This window comes from Elephantulus edwardii, unplaced genomic scaffold (genome assembly GCF_000299155.1).
Source record: "Elephantulus edwardii isolate Elephantulus edwardi_28Jun2011 unplaced genomic scaffold, EleEdw1.0 scaffold00055, whole genome shotgun sequence".
Lineage (NCBI taxonomy): Eukaryota > Metazoa > Chordata > Mammalia > Macroscelidea > Macroscelididae > Elephantulus > Elephantulus edwardii.
The window spans coordinates 15,950,697-15,975,280 of record NW_006399805.1 but is presented as its reverse complement, the minus strand read 5'-3'; the positions used below and the strand labels follow the sequence as shown (position 1 = coordinate 15,975,280).

Here is a 24,584-nt window from a genome sequence, read left to right as displayed (position 1 = left end):
TCTGCAGGGTCGACCCTCCCCCGATGGGGCACAGTGTCTGCAGGGTCGACCATCTCCTCCAACTTGCTGATGAACATCTGAGACCTGCTTATTTAAGACACGCGTCTTCATAATCACTCCAGCAAGAGACACAGACACTCCGGCTGACATTGACTTGAAGGTCACCTGCTTTGTGAGTTCTTGGGGCTCAGGAAGGCAGCTGCTGAGAGACTATGTGGTGGTAGAAACAGTATTTTGTGACATGGGAGTTTAAAAATGTTTGAAGGACCACTTCCTTTTGAATTTTGTGAAATGGAAGTTGAGCTGTAGAGGCTGCTGTAATTCCCATTGCCTTTGTAATTTTGGGCTAATTTGTTTCCACTCTGCTGTGGAAGATCAGCGTTTCTGTAAGGCTGGGCTCTTGGGTGAAGGGCCCGCAGTCCATTTCAACGCGGGAGGCAGGGAGGTGAGGAGATGAAAGCCGAGCCAGGGCTGCTCTGGCCACCGCTCTCTCCCCTTTATTATCCACCCTGATGGTGGGTGATCAATAGCAATAAGGCCGCGTCCACACAGCTCCCGGCAATCTGAAACCTCATTCTAAAGACACTGCCACAGCGAGTCAGAGGCTCAACGGGGCTGTGCGTCCATCCGAATGTGCTCAGCAGCTTTCTGCCCCGGGCTTGCATGCAGAGAAAACACACGCGTCTCAAAAATCAGCCCCCACCAGCCCCATTTCTGCTGCCCATTCTCCTCCTTGAAGTAGCTAAACCCTTGTCCCCATCCATTTCCACCACTAACCAAAAATGGCTGAGCAGGATTCCAAAGACAAAAGAGCTCCAGCGAGCTCTGGGTGAGCCTGGTTTGTTCCAGCCCTAATTACACAGCGCTGCCCCAAAGCCAGACCTGCCCCTAGCTGCACACGGCCCTACAGTCCTACCTAGATGCACACGGCCCTGAGGTCCTAGCTGCACACAGCCCTACAGTCCTACCTAGATGCACACGGCCCTGAGGTCCTAGCTGCACACAGCCCTACAGTCCTATCTGCCCCCAGCTGCACACAGCCCCACAGTCCTACCCACCCCTAGTTGCACACAGCCCTACAGCCCTAGCTGCACATGGCCCTACAGCGCTACCCGCCCTTATTGGGCACAGCCCTAAGTCCTGAGGCTGCCCACAGGGAGGGAATGGTCAGAGGTCAGGCAGGAAGTGGTAGCACTTTACCTTCCACCTGGACTGTTCCAACAGGATGAAGATGAGGATTTGAAAACAATGACAATGAATTCTAGATCTGAGGATCCAGGGAAAGGGAAAAGGGGGTCAGAAAAAAGTGACCCCAGTGCTGTGCGCACAAAAGCCCAACGACACGGTGCCCAGGGACTGTTCTGTCTTCACTGGTCCCCTGTCCTGCTGAGCCCATGTTGTCCTGGAAAAGCCTCACCTGCGTTAGTGGAAAGAGTCTTCAGTACGGACTGCATCTCACCGTCAAGTCTAAAATCCTGAGCACTAGACCAATAGGCAGCGCCGTGATGGGAAGGATTGAAGTAGTCGGCTATTTCCTTTCTCTTGGATCCACAACCCGTGCCCGTGGTAGCACTAGTCACCAACGCTGACCGTCCCTGCCTCGGGTAGCACCCTGGTGGCAGAACCTTCAAGATCCAGCTGTGTTCCTTGGGCTGGCCGCGGGACCTTCAGTGTTCTTCTCCAGCACCACAACTCACAGGCATCCATCCTGTCACCCTTGCCATTGTCCAACTTTCAGATGCATAGAAAGCACCTGAAAAGACGTGACTTGGGTCAGGCCCACCATGGTCTTCCAGCTGATATGTGTTTTGTTTTGGGTTTTTTTTTAAATTATACTAGTTTGTTTATAAAATTCTAATACATTGTTTTCCAGAACAGATTCTTCCAATTTCCCCCACGACCCCACCCATCAAATTGTACAAGATCCTATTAATCCCCTCACCCCAGCACATCCTCATCCCTCTGCTTCTACCTTCCCCCCTCCTTGGTTTTTAAATTTTGCTTTGCTGATCTAAGCCTGCACTAACCTTATACAGCTACAATGCCTCACGGGCCATGTTCCTCCGTATTGTTCTTCTCATTTACCTGTAGCATATTTTCTGAAGCTAAAAAAGTAGGAAATTCCCGTCTGGATGGACAGAGAGAGGAAATCCTGGGTGGACAGAGACAGCCCATTCTTGGAGCTGGAGACAAAAGCCTACTGCTCCCGAGCTAATTCCCACACACAGCCCCTCTCCATGGGCCTCCGAGGCTGGCAATCTTCTCCAGAGTGGCTGGTGCGGTCACACTGCCTCCCTGCTGGTCGGCACCTCGTGTGTTAGAGAGAATTTGGACAATGACCTTCCTGACTGTGAGACAGTAAACGGCTATTCTCCAGAAGGCTTACCGTGGTATTCAGCACAGACAGGCTCCGCAGGCCTCAAGGTGGCCCCTGCGGCGGGACACCCTTACGGGGCTTGGGACTGACTCTGAGCGCCAGCTGCAGGTCCAGAGCCGTGTGATCTTGGGGTTCTGGCTGCCGGTCCCCTGGTCTGCTCTTGTCTCACACAGCAATCCGCTCACACCTTTCTCTAGTCCTCTCCATTCCTCTCTGTAAAGTTCAAACACCACTGGGCAATGACTGCTCCTGTGGTTGTGGGATGCTGGACCGAGGGTGCCGTGTGGGGGTGAAGGGTTATGGACAAAGGGTTGTGGGCACTCTGAGTGTATTCGGTTACAAGAGGAGCTCTGGGTAGGCTGACTTATCAGTGAGCTGGTGCTCAGATTTGCAATGACTGCCATGCGCACTGAATGAATTCAGACATCAATATGGATTGAGAGGAACTGGAATGGCCCTGCCAGGGTAGGAGGTGCTGGGTGACGACAGAGGTCCATGGCAAAGACAGGAGGCATGACTGTTGGGGACATCAACAGAGTGACCCCAGTGCTGGCAGATGATGGAGGAGGCAGTGGGGCAGGAAGGAGGCCAATGGTGCAGGTGGTTGTTGTTGCTATGTGCCATCAAGTCTCCTGCGACTCATAGTGACCCTATGCACAAAAGCCCTAAACCCTGCTCTGTCCTGTGCCAATCGCACTGTCTCTGACACACCTACCCCAATTACCCCAGTCACCGAATCAATCCACTTCATAGAGCATCTTTCTCTCCTGTGCTGTCCCTCCACCCTACCAACTATGACGTCCCTCTCCAAGGACTAGTTCCTCCTTGTAACATGTTCAAAGTATGTCAGACGAAGCCTCAGAATCCCTGCCTCCAAGGAGCAGCCTGGTTTAACAGTCAATGGGATAGGGGACTTCTTTTTTTTTTTAACACCATATTCTTTCCATTTAATTCCCGCCCATTCATTCATTGTTGCACATTTTCCTGTCTGTCCACCCCTCCCCCAAGTTCACATTTCTCTTTAAAAAAAAAGAAATCTTTCATTGTTACACAATTCCTCTGCCCCCAAGCTCACAGTCCACTTTACTATGCATTTCTTTTTCTAGAATCTTTTCATGAAAATAACACCTATTCCTATAGTCCTTTTAAACAGTCCTCTCCCTCATCTGTTTCAAAGCAGTATACATAATTTATCCCATATTTCTCAGTCTCCCCCCAACACCAATGTCAGTCCCGTTTTACAACAGTGGCACTAAGCAGTATTTGTCCTTTTGTGACTGAGATACTTCACTCAGCATAATGTCCTCCAGGGTCATCCATTTTGAATAATATTGCATGAGTTCCTTGTTTTTCAATGCAGCATAGTATTCCATTGTGTGAATATACCACAGCTTCTCTATCCATTCGTTTGTTGATGGGCACTTAGGTTGTTTCCAACTCCTTGCTATTGTGAACAAAGCCACAATAAACATGGGTGTGCATATATCTGCTTGGGTAGCAGTTATGGTTTCTTTGGGGTATATTCCCAGTTGTGGAATTGCTTATTAAATGGTATCTCTATTTCCAACTTTTTTGGAAAGCCCCATACTGCCTTCCAGAGTGGTTTCACCATTTTACATTCCCACCAACAGTGAATAAGGGTTCCAGTTTCTTCACAACCTCGCCAGCATTTGTTGCTTGCTGGGTGAGATGATAGATCATAGTTGTTTTGATTTACATCTCTCTTAGAGCTAGGGATTTTGAACATTTCTCCATGTGCTTGTTGGCCATCTGAATGTCTTCTTTGGTGAAGTGTCTGTTCGTATCCAGCGCCCATTTTTCAATTGGGTTGTTTATCTTGTGGAGGGTAGGGGACTCTTGATGAGTGATAACACAGGAAGGAGGAAGTGGCAGGCAGGCGGAGTGTGAGGCTAATCCTAGCCTGTGAGCTGTGCACAGGAGGGGCTGTGCACCAGGCAGTGGCCCCTGCCCAGTGCTAATGAGCCCAACGGACAGAGGGCAGCAGCCTGTCCATGCATCACAAAGGAGCAGACTGAGGCCTGAGCGCCACCATGCATGTTACAGATGTCCTGGACGGGGGTCCATCCAATCCTGTTACTTCTTAGACCCCTCTGAAGGCTTCTCATCAGACAAGTCACTGGATGATGGAGACGGAAGTTAGATGTTGTCACAAGCAGGGCTGGAGTCTGGAGGGTGAGTGAGCTGGGCCACACCCTTACCCACATGCCTTGTAGGAAGCTTCCACTTCAGAGAAATGGCTGAAGCTGCGTTAAAATCTAAAGTTGATCTTAATTATGTAATAGTGGATATGCATATGTGATTTAAAATGTGGTCTCTGACTGAAAATTTCAAGGCATTTGCTGGACAATTAAGAAGTAAATAGTTTAAGTAAACAGTTTGCAGTAAGACGCTGTCCACATAGAGATAATGAGCTAAAAGTCCAGTGACGAAATGAGGATGATAATGAGATGTATGTAAACAACTTCAGGGCCATATGACAGAGGATTGAAAACAGAGGGTACGGCTGCACAAACAGCACGTGTGTACAAGCACACCCCCACGTGCATATGAATATACACGCACAAAAGCAGCGGCTCTCACACCCCAGGCCATATGCACACAGGTATACTCTCACACCTGCAGGTTCAGGACACCTGTGCACCATACACACACACACACACACACACACACACATGCATGTGTGCACACATAGAGACACACATCTACATGCACACACGTTCACACACACGTGCACACACTCATGCTTAAAGTACACACAGACACATGTTTACAAAGCAGCACACACGTAAGCACACATCCACACACATGTGCACACATACATGTACACACACGTGCATGTGCGCACACACTTGTGTTTCATGCACACACATGCACACACACTTACAGACACGCACGTTTACACAGGTGCACACACGTATAAGCCTATGTTTACATGCCACATTTGAGCACACGTTCATACACATGTGCGCACCTACACGCACACGCACACACATGTGTGCACACACTCATGTTTCATGCACACACATGCACACAGACACATGTTTGCACAGGAGCACACACATATAGGCTTATGTTTACATGCACACGTGTGAGCACACATTCACACACATATGCACTCATGTTTCAGGCACACACATGCACACACTTACAGACACACATGTTCACACAGGTGTGCACACGTATAGGCCTATGTTTACATGCACACGTCTGCACACACGTTTGTGTGACTACAGAGCAGGAGGGGCCACAGCTCTGCTTGTGAGCACCCACAGCTGACCTCGTCGGTCTCCGCGGCCCTCGCTGCTGTCCCACCCGCCTTCGTTGCTCTAAGGGGAAGCTCGCTCACTCAGGGTTCGCCTTGGTGCTGAGAATCCTGCGGGTGAGCATGTGCGTACGTTCCTCTCACCTCGCCCTGGAGAACATGCAAGGCGACAAGTACAAGCTCTCTGCACATTTTCCTACATGTTAGTCATTCTTATAGCTAGTGAGTAATTTTTATTTTTGCTTATCTCTATTTTCAGAGTTCTCTGTGTTGAAGAGTGCATTCAATCTATGAGACAAAGAAGAATGTTTGTGATTCACACTCGGAACACTGCTGCTTGCTGGGAAGGCAGGAGCTGATCCCGCTGCGCTCAGGGCTGAGCTCCTGGACGTGGCAGCACAGTCCCAGGTGCCCGAGATGCTGTCCGGTCCTTGACAGGTTCTGAGTGGGCCTTGTCCTCTGGAGGAGTGGGGCAGAGGCCTGGTGCACTGAGTCAGGCGTGGAGTAGGTTATGGGACCTGCCGGCAAAGGGGAGGTGCACCCTCCTCCAATCAGCTGCCTTGAGTTGCACACAGGTGTGGTCTGCTGGGTGGGTGTGTCTACCCAGGTGACTTGGAGGAAGGGTTGTTATCCAAAGGCTGAAGCTCTAAGGCTGCACAGCGGCCCCAACCTTGATGGAAACAGGGTTTTCTTCTCAAGATCTTGCTAGTTCTGCTGTGAAGGCCCTCTGAGTGGTTCCACTCCTAATGCCTTCTGAGGGACATCTTAGAAACACGACGGAGATGCCATGTGATGGGGAGGCAGAGACATCAACATGCAGCAAGGACACCACAGACGAGTACAGTCACAGAAGCCAGGAGGGGAGGATGGAACAGTAAACCTGAGAGCTGTGCAGGCCAGTGCCCCGATCTGGAGCGGAAGTCTCTAGAACTCCAAGACAATAAATGCCCTTCAGCAACCCCTCAGTGGGGTGAGGCAGCACCAGAAAACTGAGACGAGGGCTTTGGAGACATAAACTCTCCATTGTGACCAAGCGAACTGCCCCTGCCCAGGGGCTGAGCAGGACCACAGCTGCGGGCAGAGGGCAGCAGAGACAGTCCTGGCCCCACAACAAGCCGAGCGCACCTTCCGTCCCCTGGACCTACATGGTAGCCTGTCAGACCCTGGGCAGGCGATCACCAACCTGTGCCCAAATCTGTCCCACGGAGATGTGGCTGGCTTCTGTGCTTTCTTAAGCTCCTGGGACAGTGACTACAGGGGAAAGAATGGCCAAGGGGAGGTGGGCTTTTCACACCCTCTGTGGGTGCCCACCACGCTTCCCATCCACACACACAGCTGGCACTCCGAGATGTGCACTAAGAACTCAAACTCCATCGCCGAGGAGAGCACCTGGGAACCGCGCAGCCAGCTTGCCATGAATATTAGACAGAAACAACAAGAATGGGAAGAGGGAGCTGAATGAAGTTGTAGATCGAAAAGTCCAAGGTTTTCAGGGATAATACAGGCACTTTAAGATACGGTAGAAGGCCTCAGAGCGGACTAAAAGAGAGAACCAACTCAGAAAAATCAACACATCCAAGCTTGCCAGTCAGACAGAGCCTGGTGGAGCCCTAGATCCAGCCTTCAGTCACCTCTGAAAATAGAACAAAGCCCATCCCTGGGGGTTGACCTGGAGGAAGCAACAGAAGGGCCAGTGGGGTGAACTGTGGTCCCACGACACACTCCCTTCCTAGAACCACCACCCACGGAGATCAGAGCTGCATCTGCCCCAGGACAGAGCTGAGAAGACAAGAAGGGCTAGGCCAGCAGGATGAGCTGGAGATGAGAATAAAAAGGAGGAAGTGGGAAGAGCCAGGCTGTCCTGTGGGCGTGGTAATTAGTGTCACAAAACACTGGATGAATGACTGAACAGAAAACCAGTTTGCTTTCCTGGCTTGCACTAAAATCACAAGAAGAAAGAAAACAGAACTAAAAAGCTGACAAGGTGGGGAAAGAGGTCAATACTCGAAAGAGTCACCAAAGTCACCATGGCAACGCCCAGCTGTCTGAGAGGTCCAGGTGAGGATGGGCAGCCCCTCTGAAATCTGCACCCAGATTTGAAGGGAAGCCTCCTCCACTGAGCACCCAGCAGCCCTTTCTCTCCTCAAGCTGGCTCTGCAGCCCTGCACACCGTCATGTGGGACACCCCTCCTTCCTACGAGGCAGCCGTGAACTGCAGAGTGAAGAGAGCCGCAGAGCAGAGGGCTGCCTCAGGATAACAAATGAGGAGTGCCAATTTGTGTCAAACTTGTTCAGGAAAGGAGTACATTTAAGCCTGTTGGAGGCAAGTGGGCTCCATCTCTAAATTATTATTTGACTGCAAGTAGTGAACTTTCCCCCTCTCCTAGTAAGAACAGAACCCTATTTTCTTCTTGTGGAATGGAATGCAGTGTGGCAACGAACTTTGCTGATTCCTGTATTTTATTTACCAGGATGCCCAGGAAAAGGGGCTGTTACATGAATTCATGGCTGCACAGTGAGCTTTGCTGAAGGCCCAACACCCGGGAGCCTCTATGACGTCAGTTACAGGCACCAAAGGCAAGGCAAGGCACTGACAGGAAGGAAGGGCCACCTGCCAGCGAGGGTGAGTGTGGAGACGTCCGGACAGGCCGGACAGGCCCAGGCGGCAGGCGAGGTCCTGCTGCAGAAGCATCAACTGTGCATACAGGATGACTGATGTACAAACCACAGACGCAGAGGGCCCACTGACACAGATGCCCCCTTTCCTAACCTGCTCTGTTCTCCCCGGCTCCGCCTCTCGGCCCTCAGGGCAGGCACCCTGGAGTCACTCCGCTCCTTTCTCACCAGCCACAGTCTGGCCAATCGCTCTCCTGAATGTCCATCATGACAAGTGTCGCCTTTGTTCAACTGCACCACGTTGTCCTGGGGTCACAAGCCCGGCTGCAGCGAGGCCTTGCCTCGCATTCTCTTACGACGTCCTCTTCAAGCGTTCAGGGTGACTGCTGAAAGTGGGCATCTGTCCTTGTTCTCACACCGATTGGTCACCTTCCCTCAGGTGAGGCGGCAGTGCTGTGTCCAGGGCCGCCTCACAGGTCAGTCTGTCCACTCTCTGCCCATTTTCCAGCAGGGATTTCCACTTGCTCACCGAGACTCAGCTCAGGGCCGTCCTTGGCGAGTGCAGTGGACAGGGGCCTTTTGCATGATCTGGAGAAACAGATCAAAGAGACCTGGCCCCTGAGTCAGCAGGAGCTGTTGGCTTTACTCAGGGTTTTGGAGAACAGGTGGCTCCTCTCAGGCGTGGTAAAAAGCTGATGTTGTGGACAGAACCAGCGATCAGACACTCTAATAGGTGAAACCTCAACTCTGCCCTTACGGGAAAACCTCATCAAGACGAGGACGGCTTATTTGATAATGGTGAACGAGCGAGACCGACTTGAAGATTCTAGTTAATACAGCACGAGAAAAATGGATGTGTAGAATTTGTTGTAAAAACTCAGGGGAGGTCTCCTTCTCCTTGTCAAACCCTAAAATCATTTTTCCCCATTTCCTCCTCACTCTGGTCTATTTTTCCTCCCTTCTCTTCTCTCCCGTTCTTCTTCTTTTTTAAATTTATAATTTATAAAGTAAATCGGAAGCCCAAGATGCCCAGGAATAGATTTTTCTGGAGTGATTTTCACTGAGCTGAGTGTGGTTTAGTTTCCATTTAAAATTGCATCAGATGCTGGTCAACCTGGCCACTTTTCTTTAAATTTCAATACAATCAAACACAGGAAGAACTCTCGCACCTTCCACCCAGCTCAGCAGGAAGGAAGAAGACTGGCGCCCACTGCTAAGACATTGCTTCTTCCCCAAAGGGGAGTGTCCTGCCTTGTGTTATCCATGATACCCAGCTGTGACACCCAGTCCCCCTGGGTCACGGGAAGGACTGTCCTTCAGAAGGAGTGTTCTAGAATGTGCGCACAGACAACGTCCTGGGCAGAGGGAAGATCCGGTGCTCTGGCCTGTCTTGTGCCACCACGCTGCTCTCCATCCGGGGCCTCTGGGGGACGGAAGCCCAGGGCGTGCTTTACACTGTTCTTCCTGACACACTGATGGGCTCCACCCTCAGAAATCCTGAGGGTGGAGCAGGCACGAGGCGTCCATCCGTCCATCCGTCCATCCGTTATCACAGGTCACTGTGAGTGTCACCACCACCTGACAACAACATGCATGATGTCATGTTCTTTCCAGATGAAGGAGAGATGACTGCAGGGACAGGCTAATGCCCGCTTTCAATGTTGTTCAGGCTACAAGGGCCTCGAACACACAGAGATCGTCTCTCCGTTAGAGTCAAAGACGCTGAACGCTCTAAGAGCAGAAGGTGAGCTGCGCCCCTGGGGGACTTCACCTAGCGTATCGGCTCAGCTGCAGGCCCAGCTTTCAAGCCACGGTGCCCACGATGGGATCTGAGTTTCTGACAAAGTCTTTGGCTTTTGGAAAGGCAGGATGTCCAAGAAGAAAAGTGGCCCTTCATTTGTTTGTGTTCTTAACACGAGGACCACACACACACACACACACACACACACACACATGCACACGATTTTGATCTTTCTCATTCTCCTTTGAGATACATACAAAACAATAATTATACTCTCACTTGTCAAAGCCCAGTCAGGACATCACTATTTCACTGAAGAATGAAAAAACAAACAAGCAAGGAAAACTCCAGCTCATCACTGTCGAGTCAGAACTGACTCATGGCTGCCCCTCCAGGGTGTTTTCAGAGGCTGCAGACCACCTGAGAGGAGACTGTGCGCATTCCCCACATTGAAGATAAGAAATAATTCTCATTGTACTGTTGGTTTTTATATAATAGGAGAAAGCAAAAATCAAGGTAAGTATTGTTCCTAGATTGAGCTGTGTCCCCCAAAATATATAGTGGAGCCCTAACCCCTATCTTTGTAGACACAGTCCCATCTGGAAGTAGGGTCTCCTTGTTTTAACATGTTAGAACCTATCAGCATAGGGTGGGTATTAATACAAACGGCTTCTGAAATATGAAAGACAAGTTGGGTGCAGAGAAGTGAGCATGGGTGGGGAGACGGGTGCATGCAGACATCCTGGGGACACTGGGGGGACACCTCAGGAACAGGGGGGCGATGCTCAGGTGAGCATTTCCCTCAGGGCCAAGAGATATATCATCTAGAGCCTGTACCATAATTTTGGACTTTCAGCTCCGTAAACTGTGAGAACATGAGTGTATCTTCTTTAAAAACTACCACTTGTGGTGGTTCTGTTACTGCAGCGCTAAAAAAATCAAGACAAGAGTCTTTAAACACATCCTCATAGCTGATAGTTCAGGTAAGATTAAGATCAAGACCAAGTTCACACACCAGGACCTGACTGCGCACGTGTTTCACAGGGAGCATGTTCTTGGGTTGAGCTCTGTAAACACAACCCACTCAGAGCTCCTGACATGGGAGATTTGGGGAGTGCACCCCCTCCCCGTCCTACTGTCTTCCCTGGACCCTCACCACACATGGGCCTCCTTACTCCCCTCTCATTGTCCTCTCCCTTCCATCTCGACCTTCTGAGTCCTCCGCTGGCATCCACATGTCACAGAAGCCTCTGGGCTTCTCCATTCCAGCTGCATTATCCCCTTTCCTTGTCAGACCTACTAAATAAAACCCCCCTGGGAAACCAAGGTGCTTGTGTAGAACAACCACTTCTGAAAGGCCCCAATGCATAGCCAGAGGCCAGCACCACGGGTTCCCACTCCTCCTCTCCAGCAAAGCTGTTCAACAGGCAAGAGGCGCAACCACCTTCACCGACATTCAGCAGAGGGATGGTGAGCAGTGTGGCCCATCCACCCAAGAGACTGGTCGAAGCAACAACTCAACTCATTACGATCCAGTCAGAACCACCTCAGAGCTGAGCCTCCAGCGGGTTTTCAGAGCCTGTAAATCACACGTGGGGAGGTGGTGCATTTTCTCCTTTGGAGCCACTGGTGGCTTTGAAAGGCCAGAGAAGCTCAGCCTTTGGGTGACAGTTTAACTCCCTCCAGGGAACTCCGCTCGAGCTCTCTGCGCTGACTCACGATGTCGTGGGTACCGTCAGATCTGACTCGTAGCTGACCCTTCAGCGGGTTGTCGAAGGCAGTTAACTGCACAGGAGGACACAGCCCATAATGCTTCCCTGTGACACAGGATCAGGCAAGATGTCAGTCCTGTATACACAACTCACAGCTACTCCACACACCAGAACGGAACCATTCTCACCGCCCTCACTGTGTTCAAGCCGATCCCAGCAGGCTCTGTGTCAGACTGGCTATCTCCTCGCGGGTTTCTCCTCACTTCTCCTCCACCCTCCATTTGGCCAAGCATAATGTCCTCCCAAAGAACGGCCCCTCCTGACAAAATAGCCAAGGTATGTGAGATAAAATCTCCTAATCTGTGCCTTAAAGAAGAAACCTGCATGGCAGGGGGAGGGGGGCGACTAAGAAAATAAGGGATAAATAATGTACATTGCATTAAAACTGCTTAAAAGGAATATATGATTAGGTATTATTTGCATGACAACAGTCTAGAATAAGAGCTGCATAGTAAAGTGGACTGGGGGAGGGGGATTGCATAACAGTGAAAAGGTTTTTTTTTCTTCAAGGAGAGAAGTGAACTGAGGGGGAGGGGTGGGCAGTCAGGAAAATGTGCAACAATGAATGAATGGAAATCCATGTTCTCTATAAACTTTCATTAAAATATCAATTTTTAAAAACCCCAAAGAACAAAAAACCCAAACAAACAAACAATAAAAGAAATAACCTGCCTGTACTTTTTCCAAGCTAGATGTGTTTGTGCCTTAGACAGGCCATTATACATTCAATATTATTGACAATACCACAATTGGAAGGCATCAGTTCTCCAGTCTTCCTAATTACCTGTCCATTTTTTTTACACTGAAATGAAGCAATTGAAAACATTATGGCTTCGGTTGGTTACAGCTTTGTCTTTAAAATGATAATCTCACCGTTTAACATTCTGGAAAGGTCCTTCACAGTGGATTTCCCAACATAACATGTCTTGATTTCTTGACGATTGCTTCCATGGACATTTGCTGTGGATCAGAGTAAAATCAACTTCTTGACCATTTGAATGATTCCTCCAATTATCATGATGGTGCCTATCAGACTAGGTGGGAAGATTTTCACTTTCTTGATGGTAAGATGTAATTCACACTGAACGGTTTAGTTTTCGACGTCTTTCAGTAAGTTCTTCGACATCTCTTCACTGAAGCCGGAGGCTGAGCAGCGCATCCTGTGAGTTGATACGAGTCGCCCTCCAGTCCCGAGGAGGCATGTTCTTCACACGCTGCAGATTGTTGGGTTAGTGGCTCAGCATAAAGATTGACTCTTCCTCTCTCTCTAACTGAGGTTAATTGGAACTGACTCATGGCTGAGCTTTAAGTGAGCTTTCATGGACTTTAAATCACATGAAATGAGGTTTTCCCTCTTTCTCCTGTGTAGATGCTGGTGGATTCAATCTGTGGGCCTTTGGGTTGGCAGCACAGTTCCTTACCCACCAGGCTCCCTGACCGATTGCCTAGGTATGACGAAAGGTGGTTGTTGTTATTATGTGCCACCGAGTTGCCTGTCACTCATAATGACCCCGTGTGCAACATCTCTGAACCCAGCCCTATTCTGAGCCAATCTCATCCTCTCTGGCAGACCTAATTCTTTAGTCACTGGGTCAATCCATCTCATCCTGGGTCGTTCTCTCCTGCCCTGCCCCTCCACCCTTCCAAGCATGATGTCCCTCTCCAAGGACTGGTCCCTTTTGGCCAAATGCCCAAAATATGTGAGACAGAGTTTCAAAATGCTGGCCTCCAGGGAGCAGCCTGGTTTTACTCCAAGACAGACTTGTTTGTTCTCCTGGCAGTCCACAGTATGTTTAACACTCTCTCCGGCCCCACAACTCAAACACTTCGATTCTTTCTCTATAATCCTTAGTCTCTGTTCAGTTCTCCCAAAGACCGTGGTCTGTATTGGACACACCTTAGTCTCCAGATTGACAGCGTTGCTCTTCAATACTTAGAGAGGTTCCTGACAGCAGACTTTCCCAATGTAATTTGTCTTTTGGTTTCCTGACTGCTGGTGCCAAGATTGTTAATTGTGAAACTAAATAAACTGAAGTTGTTGACAATCTCAATCTCTTCTTCTATCATGAAGTTGCCAATCAGCCCAGTGGTGAGAATCTTTGTTTTCTTGATGTTGAGCTTCAATTCATATCAGAGACTACAGTCTTTGACCTTCTGCAGCAAACACCTCATGTCCTCTTGAATTTCAGCAAACCATGATTGTGTTATCTGTATAACATAGGTTGTTGATGAGTCTCCTTCCAATTCTTCCTCATAACATCAGGTCTCCCGAATAATCTGTTCTGCATATAGATTGAAAAGGTATGGAGATAGGATGCATCTCTGATGCACACCTTTCCTGATTCTGAACCTTGCAGTGTTTTGCTGCTCTATACTGACAACTGCTTCCTGGTCCAAGAATAGGTTTCACGTGAGCACAATTAAGTGTTCTGGGATTTCCATTCTCCTCAAGGTCAGCCACAGTCTGTTGTGATCCACACAGTCAAATGCTTTTGCATACTCGGCTTTTGGCGAAGATCTAATGTTGGTTATGATGTTCCTAGTGCCATGGTCTCTTCTAAACCAAGCCAGCACGTCTGGCAGTTCTCTGCTGATGTACTGTTCCAGTTGTTTTTGGATAATCTTTAGCAGAATCTTGCTATATTAGTGATCTTGCTGATTTTAGTGATATTGTGTGATAATTTCCTCACTCCATCAGGCCATCTTTTTTTGGAATGGGAATAGAGATCTCTTCCTGTCAGTTGGCAAGTTACCTGTACTCAAGATTTCTTGGCACACCTAGTGAGCACATCCAAGGCAGCATGTGCTTGTTGAAATACTATCAGTTGCTGTTCCATCAGCTGGGGCCTCGGTTTTTGCCAATTCCTTTAGAGCAGCTTGAACTTTCTCCTTCATCACCATTGTCTCTCGATCACATGTTGTTTCATTAAATTCTTCTGTCAGACAATTCTTTTTGGTACAGTGACTCTGTGCACTCATTCCACCTTCTTCTATTTTTTCCCTTCTTGTTGTGTGCCATCAAATTGGATCCGAATGGAATAGAAGGAGATTCCCCCTCCTCCAGCAGAGCATCTGGTGGATTCAAATCGTGCACCTTTGGGATTGCAGTGTAGCTTCTTGACACTAGGTCACCAGAGCTCCTCTCCATCTTTCAAATCTTCCTGAGTCATTCAACATTCTGCCCTACATCCTTAAGTATTGCAACTTAAGGTTTGAATTTGTTCTTCAGTCTGTCAGCTTAAGAAATGCTGAGCTAGTTCATCCCTTTTTATTTTCCTACTCTAGCTCTGCACATTTCATTATAATACTTGGTCTTCCCACATTGCCCTTTGAAATTTCCTGTTTAGTTCCTTAACTTCCTGATTTCTTCCCTTTGCTTTGGCTTCTCAACGCTCCAGTGCAATATTCAGAGTCTCTTCTGGCATCCATCTTGGTCTTGTCTTTCTCCTTGGTCTTTAAAATGACTTTTTACATTCTTCCTGGATGATATTCCTGATATCCTCCCACAGCTCATCTGGTCTTTGCTCATTAGTGTTCAAGGACTCAAGCCTGTTTCAGAAGTGATCTTTGAATTCTGCTAGGATAGACTTGAGGTCAAACTTTGGTTCTTATGGGTTGGATTTTATTTAGCTTCAGCTTGAACTTGCATATGAGTAGTTGGTGGTCTGTTCCATAATCAGCACCTGGCCTAGTTTTCACAGCTGACATTGAGTTTCTCCTGCGGTTCTTTCCACAGATGTAGTCAATCTGATTCCTATGCATACCATCAGGTGAAGTCCATGCGTATAGTTGCTGTTTATGTTACTTATAACCTTGACAATTATCTCTTCTGATTTTAAACCAGAGTATCTCCTTGTTCTGTTCAAGTGACTGTTTCTTGGTTCATGAACAAGCGCTACAGGAGCCCAATTCAGTCCCCTGTAACCTCCATTAGAACATAATTTATCATGACCCATAGAACTGGGTACTATTTCATAGTCAATATAACACAAGAAAAACATCTTTTTGGTATTGTTTACCAGAGTTCTCTACCATACTTATTTGAATCCAAATTCAGTCTCTGGCAATACCTTGTCTATTTATGTTTCCAGTAATTTTTTAATAATCCTTAGAAAGATTTCACTTTGGCAGGATCTTAATGACACTGTTGAATGATTTCCACATTCTGTTTATTCTGTTGAATCATATTTTTCCCTTGTGGATACAAATATGGGTCTCTTCCCAGTAGTTGGCAAGGTAGCTGTCTTCCAAATTTCTCAGAAATGAGTAAGTCCACGAATGCATCTGCTTGTTGAAATACCTGAATTGATAGTCTGTCAATTCCTGGAGTCTTATTTTTGCCAGTGTCTTCAGTGCAGTTTGTAATTTTTGCTTTAGTATCATTGATTCTTATTTATGTATCACTTTCTGAAATTACTGTTCCGAGTAGTCCTTTTGGTACAGTGACTCTGTATATTCCTTAGATCTTTTATTTTTTTTTAACCCCTTCCATCTGTTAATGCATCTTTTCAGTTCTTTTCATTTGAAAAACGTCTAGTTTGTTCTTCTCTTCTGCTTTTCTAACTCCACACTTCATTGTCATCCTTCATCTTCTGGAAATGCCCTTTGCAATATTCTGTTCAGCTGTCTTATTTTTGCATTTTGCTTTAGCATCTCTTCACTGGAAAGCAAGTTTCAGAGACCGTCATGACAACCATTTGGTTTTTCCTTATTTCTTCCTCTACATGACACCCACAGCTAGTCTGGTCTTCAGTCATTAGCTGCAACAAAGCTATCCTTGAGAGAGTTCTTACTTTTGGGTAGGATAAACTAAAAATCTTATTATGCCTTTCATGGACTTGTTTTCATTTTCTTCAGCTTCAATTTCAGCTTACAGAGGAACACTTGATAGTCTGTTCCACAGGTTCCCTCTGGTCTTGTTTTGACTGCTGATAATGACCTTCCCTCCTATCTTATCTCTTTCCAACATGTACTCATTCTGATCCTGGTTTATCAGGTAAGGACCAAGTACATAGCTATTTTTATGTGTGTGTGTTTTTTTTAAAGATATTTACAATGAATAATTTATTACACAAAATTCTATCACATGAACTTTGACCTCATTTCTGTCACCAAGGCCATATTTTCAAACTACCAACCATTCTCTGTTTCTGACTCTACCTTCCATCTACCAGTTACCATCAGCATCTCTAGACACATGTCCAGTTTCAGACTGCAGAAGCTGGTGAACATTCTCAGTTTCTCCATCTTTGAGTTGTGTGTATATCTGATTAATAGTTGTATCAACAGGTCTTCGTTGCATGTCTGTGATGTTATTCCATCACTGACAGCATGGTATTTCTAGACAGATCTTGAAACACACTTTTGAACATGAATTCTACACCATTTATTTTCAAGTTGTCATTTCCAACATGGTTGTTGTTGTTATGTGCCATCGAGTTGCTTGCAACTCATAGCGACCCCTATGTACAACAGCCCTAAATTCTGCTCTGTCCTGTGCCAATCCTACCATCTCCGATACACCCATCCAGATTACCCCAGTCATGGAATCAATCCACCTCATAGAGGGCCTTCCCCTCCTGCACCTGCCCTCCACCTTACCAAGCATGATGTCCTTCTCCAAGGACCGGTCCTTCCTTACAACATGTAAAAGTATATTAGACGGAGCCTCAGAATCCTTGCCTCCAAGGAGCCGCCCGGTTTAACCCTTTCTAGGATGAATCTGTTTGTTTTCCTAGCATAGTAGATCACACAATTTCCTGTTTCAAAATGTAGCAGCCCATTTCAGATCACTAATGCCCAAGATATGGGTCTTCATGTGTTCTATTTCACGTTTGACAACTGCTACTTTTCTTAGATTCACCCTTTGTACATTCCATGTTCCACTTAGTAACAGATGTTTGCAATTATTTCTCCTCAGAGGTATATTTATATAATTGAATAGACACAGATACAGGTATAGACGTGACTACTCCACATAGAGCCATGGAGATAGATATATCTAGTGTAAGGCAAAGAAAACAAGCTGAAAAGACTCTGCTCTCAAACAGTTTTAAGTCTGGACTTGACCCATATGTGACGAACATGTGATCAATGCTCAAAGCTCAGAGTCATGGTGACGGTGCCTGGAGCTTGGCCAGCCTGTCCTGCAAACGTCTGATGTCTCAGGCAATATGCTCAGGGCGACCCGTGGCTTAGTCTCCTCTGGTCTCACAATACTGCCATGGATTGATTATTCCAAGCCCATTTCTCAGATAAACACACTGAGGCTTACTGTAAAATACCAGCAAGGTGTTCATGGTGGTACTTCCTTGACAGTAGAGCCAGGACCCATGCAGATTAAGTAGAGGATTCACTGTGGTACCCACAGAAGGCAAACTCTCCGCAGCAGGGGGCAGTAGCCTGGCCTATGGTCAGTGCCCCCATCACCAGGGGCCTGTTATTTTGGCCAGTACAGGCAGTCTGGAGGGCCAGCCTGCCCTGTTCCAGGCCTCGAAGGGCAGACGCTGCTGAGGGCCTGAGGGACAATCTCTTCCTGGCCTGGAAGCTGTACCTCTTTCCTCCTGCTGGGGAATCTACAAGGATCCAGCCCTCCCTGCACAGGCCTGAGGTCACACGGAACTCCAGAAGACCAGATCTTTGTCCCAGGGGGGAGGGGGTGGGGGGCGGGAACATAGAACTCTTCCTGAGATCTGCGGGGTGAGGGGTAGGATGTCCATGACCAGGTACCCTGATCTGTGACCACGGAGTGTGGGTTTCAGTGGTGAGGGCGCTGTGTCATAGGTGGTCTTTGCTATTGAGGGGTGGATGTCCATGACCAGGAGGGCTAAGGTGGTCAGTGCCCCTTTAACGGGCAGTGCTGATCTTCAGCAGGGACGCTGAGTGCCATTGTGCAGGTTGTGTGTGGAGGCCACCTCACAGCGGGTGCTCCTGTAACCTAGTACCTTCAACCTCCAGCCGGGGCCCCATTTCCCGGCCATATCAAACCCTGATGCTGGCCATCACCGGGCAAGTCAGAGGTCAGCCCTCACTGTGAACACAGGATAGCATTCTCACAGCTTTGAAGCACACTCCCAGTTTTCTCCAACAAGCCTGGGACAGGTCCCTCCTGAGCTGTGGAGAGGAGAACTCAGCGTGGCACACCTGGGGCGCCCTTCATGCCCTCCCACACCTCGTTTTCCACGCTCTTACCTGTCATATTGCAGTAGACCTTCAGAGGCGCCAGCGGACCGCTGCCATCGGGGTCAATCCAGTAGTAGTTGGAGGTCTGGCCCAGGTGCTTATAGGCCTCACAGGAAGGTTCGTAGATGGCTGGAAGGGAAGAGCCATGTGAGTGCAGCCGAGCTGGGACTCGGGGCCTGGAGAGCATCCTCAAGTTACAGGAGGGCCCTGGTGTTACTGTAATGCATACTCCAGTTCTATTCTGAACTGGCAAATACTAAGCTTCTGCGCTTTAATCCAGGTGATTCAGACCACCCACAGCGTGTAACAAGCAGGCTGTGTGCGTGTGGGGCGCATGAGCTCACGAAATCATTTCTCTTCCTTGTGGATAACTTAAGGGCTTTATGTTGAGAGACCATTAGTATTATCTGTTTTGTTGGGTCACCATCTAAGTTCAGATATAGTGAAGCAAATCTTTCACCTCTCTCCCTCTCCCCCTCCCCTTGCCCCTTCCTCTTCCCCCTTCCCCCACATTTTCTCTCTCTCTTCCCCCCATCTCCGTCTCCCTCTCCCTCTCCCACCCTCTCTCTTTCCTTTTCTGCACCATGGGTACATGTCTCCCCATCTCCCCTTGCATGTGCTTCTTGCCCTCTCCCCCTTCAGGTGAAGGAAGAGGAGGAAGCTGTCCACTGTATCTGTGGCAGGTGCTGTAGCAGCATCAAGCCCAGCTCTTCTGGAAAGCTGACACATTGCCATTAAGTTACAGCTCTCCCTGTTTTCCTTCATGCCCCCACACTGGGTGGACAGGCCTCCCCTGTCTGCCCTCACCTGCACCTGTGCTGGACACAGACTGGGCACTTCCACTTGCCGCTAGTCAGGACGTTTTAAGTTCTCCAGAGAAATCACTCCTAACAGCCCCTCCTGGGTGGGCATGGAGACCACCCCAGAGTGACCACTGGCATTGGTGGTCACTCTGGGGTGGTCCACTCCCTGACTTCCCCTTCACATAGCCTCTTTCTCCTGTGTCCCTCTCTGTCTCTTCTCCTTTACAAGGACATCAGTCAGATGTGAATAGGTCCCATTCTGTTCCAGGTGACCTCACATGAGCTGACTTCTACAAAGACCCTATAACCAAACAAGTCACTTTCTAGGTCCCAGGGGCTAGGAGCTGAGCACACCTGCTTGGCTCTGCCCAGGATCCATCCTGATGAATGAAGGAAGCCCTGCATGTAAACGTGGATGTGCCAGGAATGGTGGCTGGTACTTCTCAGCCCCGCAAAGGGCCCTCAGGATGGGGAGGTGGATGGTCTTCACAAAGAATGTTCTGGGCTTCCCTGTGTCCACGTTCTTATCTTACTCAGAGCCCTGGTGGCCTAGTAGTAAGAAGATGCCTGTGATCCTGAAGTTCGATCCCGCTGCTCCGAGGAGAAGGATGGACAATCTCCTCCTGTGCCACTGACCGCCTCTGAGAAACCCCTGGAGGGTCAGTTCTGACTCGATGGTACACAACAACAACAACAATCTAGCATGGGGGATTTCCATCAGAAACCGTGGAACTGGCTTACTGAGCTCAGCCAGGTGCTGTGAACTCGGATGGGGCATTTGTTTACCCAGGCCCTAAATGACCCCACTAAGGTGACCCCCGAGTGTGGGTAGAACCTAGTGGAAATCTCGAGGTAGAGGTGCGCTGAGGCTCCCTCAAAAACCCCTAGTTCTGAGACCGGCATTTGTTAAGGAGTGCCTGCAGGCTTTGTGCATCCTCCTGTTGTGCGCATGCGCTCCTGCGGCACACAGGCTCAGCACAGCCTGCCCCTGCCAGTTACTCGAGGAAAGTTGGCTGATGGAGTTCTTTCTGTAAGTGACTCCATGAAAATACCTAAAACCCCGAATGGTGATTAATCTTTAAAATACAACAGATGGGAATAATCGTATGAAACACAATTTGAGGAAAACACTATGTGAAACACAATGTATAAAATAAAACAAAGCACAATGAATAAGAATTTTCTATGCAAACCAATATAAAGAAATTATTTCCAAAAGATGGTGCTATCATAGTTCTGTGGGCAGGATTGGTGCCGGACCTTTCCCTTTGCGTCTGTCTTTTCAGTGAGAATCCAGAACTCACTTGACATGAATAACCCCACAGCTACCAGGGTGACCAGGGACTGAGACCACAGAGCACAGAATTTCGAGCACAGAATTTGGACTGCAGCCTCCAGAACTGTAAGAACAAAATTCTCTTCTCCAGGCCAGCCACTTGATCCTTATATTGACAGCCCTAGGAAGCTTAGAGACAGGACTTAAAGAACTGGACCCTCCTGGTGCAGAGCTGTGGATAGTGTCAGGACATCACGTCTGGTATCTCTACAGCCCACGCCTTTGCTCCTCTGTGCTGTCATAACCAGACACCACAATGGTGTTCAAGAATGTAAGATATTACCCCGTGTCCCAGGTCAGGAGTCTGGGAGTTAAAACTCAGCTGTGGCTCTGTGGGGTTATCTGTCTCTGGCCAAGTCTGGGAGCTCCTCAGAGTGTCAGCCGCTATGTGTGTCCATGTGTATCCACCAAGTTCGCTTCATAACTTAGAAATGATTAACATTCAGATACACCCACACTGCTGTGACTTCATTAATTTAATAAAAGAAAAACCTCTATTTTCAAAACCCATACATACAAAGGTCAAGAAATCAGCATTGATTTTTATTTTTGGGGACCCAGTTCAATCTCTTAACAGTCATCTGGTTTCAAAATCACTGAGAGACCAGAATGACCTAGAAGTCAAGGACATGGGGAGAGTCTCAAGCACAGACATGCCTGGCCACATCTGTCACGTGACCAGGACTGGACAGCTTTCCTAACATTGCCACACCTGACCCACAGACCCTGGGCATGAAGGAAGCTGGCATAGAAATAAGGTAGCATTTTTCATGGACTCAAGAAAGGCCAAGCTCATTCTCACCATTAAACACAACAAGAGAAGGCTAGCAAGGACCTGTTAGAAAGCTTTCCACATCCCAAGATCAACAGAAACACACCAAGCGTGACCGAACTAGAGAATAGTTTATGCTCCACTTTTTCCTGAGTGGGCACAAGTGAAAACTGGCCATATTGGTTTTGTTCCCAGCATACAATCCTCCCTCATTCACCTGACATCATCTGGCTGCTCAGAGAACTACAGACTCGGGTCAGAAAACCTTAGGGGAACATCCGGTCTGCTTCCTTCCTTGTAAATACTTCTCATCATTATAACAAAAGCTTGAACTCCCACTGGGGGTCTTGTTCGATGCTGAGTGTTTTGCAAGCATTTTACCATCTGTTTGCACAGGGATCCTATAAGATACTACCTACTTTAAAGAGGTGGTCATGGTTGTTACGTACTTCGAGCTGACAGTGGCTCATCGTGACACTATGAACAATGGCTCTGAACCTTGCTGCGTCCTGAGCCAACCTCACCATCTCTGACATACCTGATCCCATTGCCACAGTCACTGTGTCAATCCATCTCATCCAGGGTCTTCCTCTTTTGCATTGACCCTCTCCCCTTGCAAGCATTATGTCCTTCTCCAAGGACTGATCACACCTGGCAATATGCTCAAAGCATGCAAGACATAGCTTCAAAATCTTTGCCTTCAAATAACAACTTGGTTTCACCCTTCCCAGGAAAGACCTATTTGTTCTCTTGGCAGTCCATGGTATGTTCAATATTCTTCTACAGCACCACCATTTAAAGGCACAGATTCTTCTTCTGTCATCCTTAGTCATTGTCTAGCTCTCCGAGGAGACAATAGACTGGATCAGGTGCACCTTAGTCTCTAAACGGACATTGTTGCTCTTCAGCACTCTGGAGAGGTCCCTGACAGCATATTTTCCCAATGCAACTCATCTTTTGATTTCCTGACTGCTGGTGCCAAGAGTGTTGACTGTGGATTGAAGTAGATCCAACCGTTGACAACTTCAATCTTTTCTCCATCCATTATGATACTGCCAATTGGTGGCGAGGATCTTTGTTTTCTTGATTTTTTAAAATTGTACGATTACGAAAGTTTATAGAAAAGTTGGATTTTCATTCACTCACTGTTGCACATTTTCCTCCCTTCTCATCCCTGTTCACTTAAAAAAACCAACAACCACCAAAACCCCAAATATCTTCATTCATTGTTGCGTAGTTTCCTCCATGCGCACCCGTTTCTTTGATTCTGAGATGCAGTCCATATTGAAGGCTGCATTCTTAAACCTGCTGCAGCACGTGCTTCATGTCCTCCTCAGTTTCAGCAACCAAGGTTAGTTCCCCTGCATAATGCAGGTTGTTGATGAGTCTTCCTCCAATCTTATTTTTGCTTCTTTGTTTTTATAACACTAGTCTATTTACAAAATTCAAATACACTGATTTTCAGACCAGATTCTTCCAATTTCCCTCCTCCACCCATCAAATTGCACAACCCATGGTTAATCCACCCCTCACCCCACCCACACATCCTCATCCCTCTGCTTCCTCCTCCCCTTTAGATCCTCATACTCATTCTACAATAATGGTTTTATACAATGCTTGCCCTTGTGGGACTGAGTTAGTTCACTCAGTATAATGCTCTCCAGTTCCTCCCAAGCTATGCAATAATTTACCAATCATTGCTCCTGAGTAATGCAGAGTATTCCATTGTATGAATATATCATAATTTCTCAATCCATTAGATTGTGGTTGGACATCTGGACTGTTTCCACGCTCTTGCGATGGTGAATAATGCTGCTATGAACAGTGGTGTACAAGTCTCCATTTGTACCTCAGTTTTCATTTTCTCTGGGTATATTCCAAGCAGTGGAATAGCTGGGTCATATGAAATTTCTATTTATAGCTTTTTGAGGGAGCACCAAACTACCTTCCAGAATGGTTACCCTTTTACAATCCTACCAATAATGTATAAGAGTGCCTACCTCGCCACATCCTCTCCGACATTTATTACTTGCTGTCCTGTTAAATTTTGCTACTGCTACCGGAGCGAGATGGTATCTCATTGTGGTTTTGGGACTGCAGCACAGCTTCTTGCCATTAGGCCACCAGATCTCCCTCTCATTGTGGTTTTGATTTGCATCTTTCTTATTGCCAGTGATTTGGAGCATTTCTTCATGTGTCTGTTGGCCATTTGAATATCTTCCTCTGTGAAAATTCTTTCCATGTCTTTTGCCATTTTGTAATTGGGTTATAAGTCTTTTTATTGTGGAGGCCCAGGGGTATTCTGTAAACTTTCTCTATGAGACTCTTGTCTAAGATGGTATTACCAAATCCTTGTTCCCAGTTGGTAGATTTTCTTTTGACCCTGTTGGAAAAAGTTTTTTTTATGTGCACAGGGATTTAATCTTTAGAAGACCCCATCCATCAATTTTATCCTCATAGACTAGGCTGTATAAGCTTGATCCCAATTTTTCTCTTATAAACTTTATGGTTTTGGGGTTTACTCCTAAGTCTCTGGTCCACCTTGATTTGATTTTTGTATATGAGGTGAGATGTGGATCCTGTTTCAGCTTTCTGAAGGTAGTAGTCTAGTTTTGCCAAAACTATTTGCTGAAGAGGTATAATATCCCCATTTAATAGCTTTGGTTTCCTTGTTGAATATCAGTTGACCATAGACAGCTGGG

At 47.6% G+C, this 24,584-nt stretch overlaps 1 protein-coding gene across 1 annotated transcript in view; it reads right to left on the bottom strand.

Moving 5' to 3' along the window:
* The window catches only part of CNTNAP2 (contactin associated protein-like 2), a 1,206,610-nt gene that overhangs the window by 461,191 nt on the left and 720,835 nt on the right, over positions 1-24,584 (bottom strand). The window contains exon 12 of the mRNA XM_006887275.1: positions 18,981-19,100. Coding sequence (XP_006887337.1) covers positions 18,981-19,100 — 120 coding nt within the window. The remainder of the gene's footprint in view (positions 1-18,980; positions 19,101-24,584) is intronic.